This window comes from Labrus bergylta, chromosome 8 (genome assembly GCF_963930695.1).
Source record: "Labrus bergylta chromosome 8, fLabBer1.1, whole genome shotgun sequence".
Taxonomy (NCBI): Eukaryota; Metazoa; Chordata; class Actinopteri; order Labriformes; family Labridae; genus Labrus; species Labrus bergylta.
In genome coordinates this window covers 30,681,761-30,692,681 of record NC_089202.1, presented here as the reverse complement: position 1 = coordinate 30,692,681, position 10,921 = coordinate 30,681,761, and the positions used below count along the sequence as shown (strand labels likewise).

Here is a 10,921-nt window from a genome sequence, read left to right as displayed (position 1 = left end):
CAGTCAGGTGACTCTGCGGCTGTACGTGAGGGACGGCGGGGACGTGGCGCTGACAGGTGAGCCGGTGTTCCTGTGCGTAAAGGTCCGCAGCTCTAGCAGAGCGCGGCGGAAGCCCCGGGCTCTGTCCGAGGAGCTCACCTACACCGTGACCGTCCCGGACCACGTCAGAGTCGGGGACATGGTGTTCACGGTGCCGGATCAGAGGTTCGAGCAGCGCCGCTTCGAGGTGATCTCTGAGGCGGACTCTCCGGTCCAGATCGAGCGGGACTCAGGGCGTCTGTACCTGGCGAGCAGTCTGCGGGAGCCCGCCGAGGTGACGGTGAAGATCCAGAACCTCCGAGGTAAGAACACTTCTTCTTTCTTTTTCTTTTTGTGCGTAAAAGCGCAGCAGAGAAAAAGTTTCTACCTGCAGAGTTCTGATTGGTTCTGAGAGTCTGCTGCTGCGGCGTCAGGTTTACGTGCTGTTGGATTATCTGAGGTTAACTGCTCGCTTTGTTTTTGAACCAGCTACTCACCTACTGCAGCTTTGTGACATTAAGAGAGATCCTGAAGAAGCAGACGATGAGAGTCTGAATCTGAGTGTTTGGATTTTTTAGATTTTAGGGTTGCTGCTCTAATCTGCTGTGTTTGATTTGTTTGGTGTATGTTCAGTTTCATACTCTTACAGCTTCATATAAATCTTCTTCTCCCTCAAAGTGCAGGTTTGAAAAAAAAAAACATAGGTTGAAGTTCTCTTGATCATAATTTAAAAAAGTGTTTTTTATTCTCCATATCCCTGACATGTTTCATATCAGCCAACATCTGTGAGGAAGTGACCACCTCCTCTGCTCTCTTTAACATTTGTGTCTGCTTTGAAGAGACATTCAGGAGAATATTTCTGCTGGAGACAGCAGCCGTGTGTTCTGATTTGATACCTCGGCTAGATTTATAGTATGATAGAGTTAGTTTTATATTAGGAGGATACACGGATATAACAGTGTTTCTGTTCTGACAGCAAAACACAGATCTGAAGTTTGTGACAGAATTGACTTTAAGAGAAGGTGTGTGTGTGTGTGTGTGTGTGTGTGTGTGTGTGTGTGTCTTGGCTCGTTTCCAGCAGTCGTTTTAGCTTCCAGTTTGAATCGACCCCAACGGTCACCGTCTGCTTTCTCTTTCATTCATTCCTCACAGCACTACAACACTCCTTACTGCATCAGAGTGTGTGTGTGTGTTTAGGTGTGGGAGGGACACACACACACTTACAGAGAGGCAGTGTCTGTGTGTGTGTGTGTTTAAGGACAGACACTATGGAAAGTGTTAAGTGTGTGAGGTGAGCAGAGTAAACACATTAAACTCTGTCCACACAGATTTGACTTAAAGTTTATAAAGTTTGAGGCTCTGCTGAACATGGACGCAGTTTGGATGAAATTTCACAAAGTTCACTCAAAAAGCCTCATTTTTTAAATCTATGAACAAATGATTTCTTAGTTCCTTCAGAAACTTAAGACATTTCTTTTATAACCTCAGAGGAAGTTTAGTTCGGTATGTTTCTACAACAATCATGTTGTATTTATGCTCAAAAAGTCTTGATTTGTGAAGACATAAAATATAAAATAATAAAAAATGACCAAAGACTGTCTGGTCAACCGACTCCTCTTGTTCTTCCCTCATCAAACTGTCTCTTGTCCAAACAGTTTTCTTCCCCACTCTGCTCCTCTGTGTTAAGTCCATTGAAATGAAAGTATTCCTGTCACCAGATTGCCGGCCTCATTTCTGTCTGTTTTTAGGTAAATAAGTCAAAACAGATTCATAAATGTGGACTCTGGGTGGTTGTGGCTTAGTGGTGGAGTCGGTCATCTCTCATCCTGAAGGTTGGGGGTTCGATTCCCAGCTCCTGAAGCCACATGTCCGATGTGTCCTTGGGTTTAAACCTGAGTTGCTCCTGCTGCTCTGTTTCCAGTGTGTGAATGTGGAGGTGTGACACAGTGCGCTTCTCTCCATCGTTATTGGACCCAGAGTGACTTAGAGCATATTTCAGATTTCATTACCACCCTTTGAAAAGTCAGACTTTAACAGGTTGTTTAAATTGATGCAGGTTTGGTGTCCATCGTCAATAATCTCTGTTTTACAGTAGACACGCCCCTAACCCCTTACAGTAGACACGCCCCTTACAGCAGACACGCCCCTTACAGCAGACACGCCCCTAACCCCTTACAATAGACATGCCCTTACAGTAGACACGCCCTTAACCCCTTACAGCAGACACGCCCCTAACCCCTTACAGTAGACACGCCCCTAACCCCTTACAGTAGACACGCCCCTTACAGCAGACACGCCCCTAACCCCTTACAATAGACATGCCCTTACAATAGACACGCCCCTAACCCCTTACAATAGACACGCCCCTAAACCCTCACAATAGACATGCCCTTACAGCAGACACGCCCCTAACCCCTTACAGTAGACACGCCCCTAACCCCTTACAGTAGACACGCCCCTTACAGTAGACACGCCCCTAACCCCTTACAATAGACATGCCCTTACAGCAGACACGCCCCTAACCCTTACATTAGACACGCCCTTAACCCCTTACAGTAGACACGCCCTTAACCCCTTACAGTAGACATGCCCCTAACCCCTTACAGTAGACACGCCCCTAACCCCTTACAATAGACATGTCCTTACAGCAGACACGCCCCTAACCCTTTCATTAGACACGCCCTTAACCCCTTACAGTAGACACGCCCTTAACCCCTTACAGTAGACACGCCCCTAACCCCTTACAGTAGACACGCCCTTAACCCCTTACAGTAGACACGCCCCTAACCCCTTACAGTAGACATGCCCCTAACCCCTTACAGTAGGCCAGGTGCTTCTCACAGTGCGCTTCTCTCCATCGTTATTGGACCCAGAGTGACTTAGAGCATATTTCAGATTTCATTACCACCCTTTGAAAAGTCAGACTTTAACAGGTTGTTTAAATTGATGCAGGTTTCATGAACTTGTCGGCGTCCATCTCTCCTTCAGAGTTCTTTAAAAGATCCACGTCATGAGATCTGTTTAAAGTTCAGAGGACTTCTTCTTCACTTCATGATGTTTCCATCAGGACCGTGAAGTGTGTTTAATAAAAGACAAACACTCTGATTACTGTGACTAATTGACCGGGGTAGCTGTCAAATACTCACTCGTCAAAAACCCAGTTCTGTAGTGAGAGATAAGCCCCGCCCACTGTGAGCGTCAGGCCGACTTAAACAAAATCAGTTCTGAAGCGGTTTGATAATAAACTGAAGTGAATCAGTGTCGCTCTGAGATGTTTGACAGGATGAAACCACGTCCAGATGCCGTCCTGATCATCCCCCCCCCACACACACTTAACCCCCCCCCCTTCCCCCAAAGTAAATGTTTAACCAAGGGCCTAAACTCTCCACATCTGGACAGCGTGATGTCTCTGTGTCGGCCAATCAGCCGCTCCAAACTGCACCTCTGCTGTTTATTTGTAGAAATTAGTCGTGTTTGCTCACCTGGATCTCCCCGAGGTCTGAGCGCGGACGACGCAGGACCAGAGACGCAGACAGGAAGCGGCTGCACGGCTCAGCGGACTCTGTGTGTGTGTGTGTGTGTGTGTGTGTGTGTGTGTGTGTGTGTGTGTGTGTGTGTGTGTGTGTGTGTGTGTGTGTGTGTGTGTGTGTGTGTGTGTGTGTGTGTGTGTGTGTGTGTGTGTGTGTGTGTGTGTGTGTGTGTGTGTGTGTGTGTGTGTGTGTGTGTGTGTGTGGACACGGCGCTGAGCATGCTGTAAACCGTCCGGCAGCAGCCGCTGTCGTGGTGTCAGAAAGGAAGTCCCGTACTGCACGCTGGCCTCTGATTGGTCGGTTTGCTCTGCAGGTTCTCTCACTGTAGTTTGAACAGTCTCCATCAACGAGGTCGTCCAGAGCAGATCAGTGGTTCCTATCAGCTTACATGATCTGTAAACACTTTGGAAATGAAACTGATCTTATCTTATATTATCTTATTTAGTCTTTTCTTTTTTGTTTCTTTTTGTGTTTATTGTTGATATTTAATGTTATACCTTTGTACAGAGAGAGCACAGTTAACCAAAGTAAAAATTCCTTGTGTTGAAGCACCTAGCCAATCAAGCTGATTCTGATAATATGTTAATACCAGAGCTTTTAGTTTTCACTTCTTATTCGCTGACGTCTGTTTAATTAATCAACAACTATCTTGATAAGTGATTAACCTTTTTGAGCCTTTTTAAAGAAAAATAAAAATCTGATTCTAGCTTCTGGAGAAGAGATCGTCCTCTTCTGTGTCTGTAACAGAAAATCGTTTGGTTTGAGATAAATGAAACTCTGAGGATGTCATTTGGGTCTGAAGGAAATGTTGCTCTAGATTTCTTAATTTTCTTAAACTTTAAAGAACATCTGATGGATTAATGGACTGAAAGAATTAGACACATTTACACTGAGAAGCTTCCAAACTCAGTGATGTTGTTGTGTTCAGTTTGACACACACACACACACACACACACACACACACACACACACACACACACACACACACACACACACACACACACACACACACACACACAGGTCTCTCTCTCTGACAGGTCATCCATCAGTGCAGACAGCAGAGACTCTACTCAGTCTGTATGAACTTGACATCCAGTCCATTCACAAACGCACGCTCGCTCGACGCACGGACGCACATATACACGCACGCACGCACACACGCACGCACGTGTTCAGTGTGTGCAGCCTGGATGCCTTCAGGCAGTTTCCCTCCTCTGTCTGTGTAACATAGTTTCCTCCAATCTTTTAAACTCTGTGCTTGAATGGATTCATGAGAAACGTGAGCTGCAAATCAGACGCAGCGTTTTTTCCCGCCGACCCTCTTTGTACCCGTAGTTCTCAGCTGGTCGAAGCTTCAGGGCGCTGAACACGGCTCCACGACCGACAGAAGAAGTAAAAATAAAACGTGTGTTTTGGAGAGTAACTAAAGATGTCTGACATAAAGTGACATAAGATTGACCTCTGAGAAGTCGAGGAGTGGAGCGTACCATAAAAACTGAAGCGGGGTGGTGCCCTGGACTTGACCTTTTCAAACGGGTCCTGATGGGAGTTTTTTATCCTGACGTGGATGAAGGTGTAAAGTGGATCTGTCAACGTCGGGATGCTCGCTCAGAGAAACAACCGTCAGAAAACATTCCCGTCAGTCACGTCCGATCAGCTTCAGGAGCATGGATCTCTTAAACTTTCATGCTTATCTGATGAATATTTTAAGCTCATCAAGCGAACAGCTCGCCGTGTCAGACACGTTTAATCAGAGTCTCATATCTGCAGCCTGCTCGTCTCGTCTTTACGTGTAGCTCCAGTCATCAGCACTAATTAGTCTGCTGCAGTGTGTCGGCTCTGTGCAGCGGCCACATTACACCGCTCACTTAGATCACTGACTCCCACTTTCTCCTGATGGGAGATTACTGCAAAATGTGGAGAGCTAAAGCTTGTCAGACATGACGAGGGATTTGAATGAATCCAGACTAAATAACGCGTTAAAGTGAATCAAATGATGTGACTGTTATTGATTTCTTGAACGTTGCGGTTCCTCGAGAGACCACTCAAAGATGGTAAAACATAAGGGGATGATTCAAATCATCAAAATCAATAATAAGTGATTCCACTTCTCTTTAAGAGGACATATTCTCCCCCTCCTCCACCTTTTCTAACAGTCTCCTCCTCCACCTTTTCAAACAGTCCCCTCCTCCACCTTTTCAAACAGTCCCCTCCTCCATCTTTTCAAACAGTCCCCTCCTCCACCTTTTCAAACAGTCCCCTCCTCCACCTTTTCAAACAGTCCTCCTCCTCCACCTTTTCAAACAGTCCCCTCCTCCACCTTTTCAAACAGTCCTCCTCCATCTTTTCAAACAGTCCCCTCCTCCACCTTTTCAAACAGTCCTCCTCCTCCACCTTTTCAAACAGTCCTCCTCCACCTTTTCAAACAGTCCTCCTCCACCTTTTCAAACAGTCCTCCTCCACCTTTTCAAACAGTCCCCTCCTCCACCTTTTCAAACAGTCCCCTCCTCCACCTTTTCAAACAGTCCCCTCCTCCACCTTTTCAAACAGTCCTCCTCCATCTTTTCAAACAGTCCCCTCCTCCACCTTTTCAAACAGTCCTCCTCCACCTTTTCAAACAGTCCCCTCCTCCACCTTTTCAAACAGTCCCCTCCTCCACCTTTTCAAACAGTCCTCCTCCACCTTTTCAAACAGTCCCCTCCTCCACCTTTTCAAACAGTCCCCTCCTCCACCTTTTCAAACAGTCCTCCTCCTCCACCTTTTCAAACAGTCCTCCTCCACCTTTTCAAACAGTCCCCTCCTCCACCTTTTCAAACAGTCCCCTCCTCCACCTTTTCAAACAGTCCTCCTCCATCTTTTCAAACAGTCCCCTCCTCCACCTTTTCAAACAGTCCTCCTCCACCTTTTCAAACAGTCCCCTCCTCCACCTTTTCAAACAGTCCCCTCCTCCACCTTTTCAAACAGTCCTCCTCCATCTTTTCAAACAGTCCCCTCCTCCACCTTTTCAAACAGTCCCCTCCTCCACCTTTTCAAACAGTCCTCCTCCACCTTTTCAAACAGCCCCCTCCTCCACCTTTTCAAACAGTCCCCTGTGGTCTAAATGAAACATCTGTGCTGTGCTTTGGTCAAAATATAACATGAATCAAGCACCAGAGGAGGTTTGTGACCCTGTATAAACCAGCTCTCTCAGAACGCTCCGTTTTGGTGTGTGTCTCTTTAAATGTAATGACCCCGCCCCCTGAGTTTGCCCTGTAGACATCACTCCTCTGTAGAGAGAATTAAAATGGTGGACCTGCACAAAAGTTTTCTTCTAGGCTGGGGGTGGAGTCTATGGGTGGAGATACCAGGGGAGGGGAGGGGATTTGTTTTTACCAGAATCCCACTGTGACATCACAAGGAGAGCACATTTGAAACAGAGCATTTTTCTCTGTGTTGTAAGACTTATGCAGACCACAAACAAAGGACTGGATGGTTTATTTCACATGTTGTGGGTCAGTAGACTCTCAGGTTACCAGATATATGTTCAAAAACACTGTAGAAGAGGATTTCTCATATGTCCCCTTTAAATCTGAATGGAGGTACAGACATGGCGGCAGCAGGTGAAGATTTAGCGGTGGGAGCTGCCAACCAGTTTAGCATTTTACTTTTAATCAGTAAAAGATTACCATTCTGATAAACGAGTGGACGGTCTCTCTCTTTATCTTCCTTCTATGGTTTTGCGAGCAGTTTGTCTCCACACCGGCTTTGCAGGTTTCAGCCGTCATCACGTCTGTGTACATGCATATTGATTCAGCGATGGCGTTATAATGGTGTCCCAGTCTGTGACTTCACATTGTGTTTCAGCGTTGCAGATGCACGTCACAGCTGGAGCTCCACATACACACACAGTCACACATGCACACACACACAGAGCCACGTTTCCCTGCTAACTCCGTTGAAACTGTATCGTCCCTGTATGGCCTCACAGTCACAGGGGAGATCACTTTACGCCTCGTTGGATTTCTTTACCAGACTACTTGCTAAGGAGCTAACAGTGTAAGCTAACAGATCATCACTTTGGATAGCTGAATGCAAACATTAGGACTTTTCAAAGATGCTAATATTGCTTACTATGTTGAGGCAAGTTATGCTAATGTTAGCTATCGACCTTATCTCTTATTATTCTTAGACTGAATCCTTTCTCAGGCATTTGTGTTGACTCGTCTCCTACGATGGACGAGGGAAGTTGTAAACTGGTCTAAGATCAGCCTGACTCGCTGCAAAGAATGGAAGAACAGGAAATCTGTGACCCTGACTCCAAAAAGAAAACAAAGCCAGAAACTCGGAGCACAGACCTTTTGTTTCCCCCGGCGCCATTAGCTGTAATAAACGTGTAAATATGCGTATTAAAAATGTGAAAATTGTTCCTGTTGGCTTCAATTAATGCAGCTAGCTCCTCACCGACAGGCTTGTTCCCTCATTAAACTGCTGCTGCAACACGGTTAAATATGATTAATTATTGTGGTCAAAGTGTGTGTTTGTAATCCACACAGTGGTACACACACACACACACACACACACACACACACACACACACACACACACACACACACACACACACACACACACACACACACACACACACACACACACGGCCTCGCTCCGTCAGCCTCCTCTCTGCACAGATTCTGTGCCTGCAGCCCCGAGGTGACAAACACACGCTGGCTTTTCTCTCTCCTGTTTGTTCTATTGTCTTTATTTCTGGATTTAGCCCGAGGCCTGAAGCAACCTGCCATCGCACCACGTGTGTGTGTGTGTGTGTGTGTGTCTGTGTGTGTGTGTGTGTGTGTGTGTGTGTAACACCACAGGACTGCATGTCCTCGAGGCTGCTGAGCTTCACAGTGATTGTGTGTTTGTCAGTGTCACATACATTGATCACACCAGCCTCAGTGTGCATGTTTGTCTGTTGGTATTTCATCGTGTGTGTGTGTGTGTGTGTGTGTGTTGTATAGCTGCAGGGTAAATTATTGTGACCACTCGCTGAAGCTCTCCAGAATGACCTTTTTAAAAGGCAAAAAAGCTCCAACACTCACATAAATAATGGTCCATATTCATCACATTTAGCATTTAGCACGAGCGGCTCTGAAAAAAAAAAACATTAACTCCATTTAAATAAAAATAATTTTAGAAAAACACAAGAGGTGAACGCCACAGTTAGTTTAATGGTGGTTAGAAACAACGTCCACTGATCCAGTCCGTACATCTACAAGGTGTCTCGACTCAAACTGGAGTTTTTAATGTAAACATGTTTGTACAACTGAAATCGTGGAAATGGATGAGTTAATACTGACGGACTCTTTACTCAGCAGCCTCTACCATCAGTGTATGAATGGATGAGTTAATACTGATGGACTCTTTACTCAGCGGCCTCTACCATCAGTGTGTGAATGTGTATGAATGGATGAGTTAATACTGATGGTCTCTTTACTCAGCAGCCTCTACCATCAGTGTGTGAATGTGTATGAATGGATGAGTTAATACTGACGGACTCTTTACTCAGCGGCCTCTACCATCAGTGTGTGAGTGGATGAGTTAATACTGATGGACTCTTTACTCAGCAGCCTCTACCATCAGTGTGTGAATGGATGAGTTAATACTGATGGTCTCTTTACTCAGCAGCCTCTACCATCAGTGTATGAATGGATGAGTTAATACTGATGGTCTCTTTACTCAGCAGCCTCTACCATCAGTGTGTGAATGTGTATGAATGGATGAGTTAATACTGATGGACTCTTTACTCAGCAGCCTCTACCATCAGTGTGTGAATGTGTATGAATGGATGAGTTAATACTGATGGACTCTTTACTCAGCGGCCTCTACCATCAGCGTGTGAATGTGTATGAATGGATGAGTTAATACTGATGGACTCTTTACTCAGCGGCCTCTACCATCAGTGTGTGAATGGATGAGTTAATACTGATGGACTCTTTACTCAGCGGCCTCTACCATCAGTGTATGAGTGGATGAGTTAATACTGACGGACTCTTTACTCAGCGGCCTCTACCATCAGTGTGTGAGTGGATGAGTTAATACTGATGGACTCTTTACTCAGCAGCCTCTACCATCAGTGTGTGAGTGGATGAGTTAATACTGACGGACTCTTTACTCAGCGGCCTCTACCATCAGTGTGTGAATGGATGAGTTAATACTGACGGACTCTTTACTCAGCGGCCTCTACCATCAGTGTATGAATGGATGAGTTAATACTGATGGACTCTTTACTCAGCGGCCTCTACCATCAGTGTATGAATGGATGAGTTAATACTGATGGACTCTTTACTCAGCAGCCTCTACCATCAGTGTATGAATGGATGAGTTAATACTGATGGTCTCTTTACTCAGCAGCCTCTACCATCAGTGTGTGAATGTGTATGAATGGATGAGTTAATACTGATGGACTCTTTACTCAGCAGCCTCTACCATCAGTGTGTGAATGTGTATGAATGGATGAGTTAATACTGATGGACTCTTTACTCAGCGGCCTCTACCATCAGCGTGTGAATGTGTATGAATGGATGAGTTAATACTGATGGACTCTTTACTCAGCGGCCTCTACCATCAGCGTGTGAATGTGTATGAATGGATGAGTTAATACTGATGGACTCTTTACTCAGCAGCCTCTACCATCAGTGTATGAATGGATGAGTTAATACTGATGGACTCTTTACTCAGCGGCCTCTACCATCAGTGTATGAATGGATGAGTTAATACTGATGGTCTCTTTACTCAGCGGCCTCTACCATCAGTGTGTGAATGGATGAGTTAATACTGATGGTCTCTTTACTCAGCAGCCTCTACCATCAGTGTATGAATGGATGAGTTAATACTGATGGTCTCTTTACTCAGCGGCCTCTACCATCAGTGTATGAATGGATGAGTTAATACTGATGGTCTCTTTACTCAGCAGCCTCTACCATCAGTGTATGAATGGATGAGTTAATACTGATGGACTCTTTACTCAGCAGCCTCTACCATCATATAATTTCTATTCTTAGGTGTTTGTACATATTTCCTGAAGTCGCTTGTAAAATTTTACGTTTGTAGGAGAGCTTACAGTATTTATCTAACAAAAGGCAGCTTTAATAACAAGAAATATAATAACACAAAAAGTTCAATGCCTTGGTCGAGGGCACATCGGCAGGGCTCAGGAAGTGATTCCCCACATGTCCTGTCTTTATGCTAAGCTAGGCCTGAGTCTAGCTGTTAGACACAATATTTATATTTGTCTTACAGGTTGATAATGATGGCCGCCTTTAGGGGGCGCTAGCTGGACTTTATTCACTTTGTACAGTTAGTCCTTCTTCCCTGTCCTCGCCCCCTCTGTACTTTTCCAC

General features: G+C 45.4%; 1 protein-coding gene across 1 annotated transcript in view; it reads left to right on the top strand.

The window, feature by feature from the left end:
• The window catches only part of si:dkey-22o22.2 (neural-cadherin), a 188,443-nt gene that overhangs the window by 39,013 nt on the left and 138,509 nt on the right, over nucleotides 1–10,921 (top strand). The window contains 1 exon segment of the mRNA XM_065957955.1: nucleotides 4–341. Within this exon segment, the coding sequence (XP_065814027.1) occupies nucleotides 4–341 (338 nt within the window).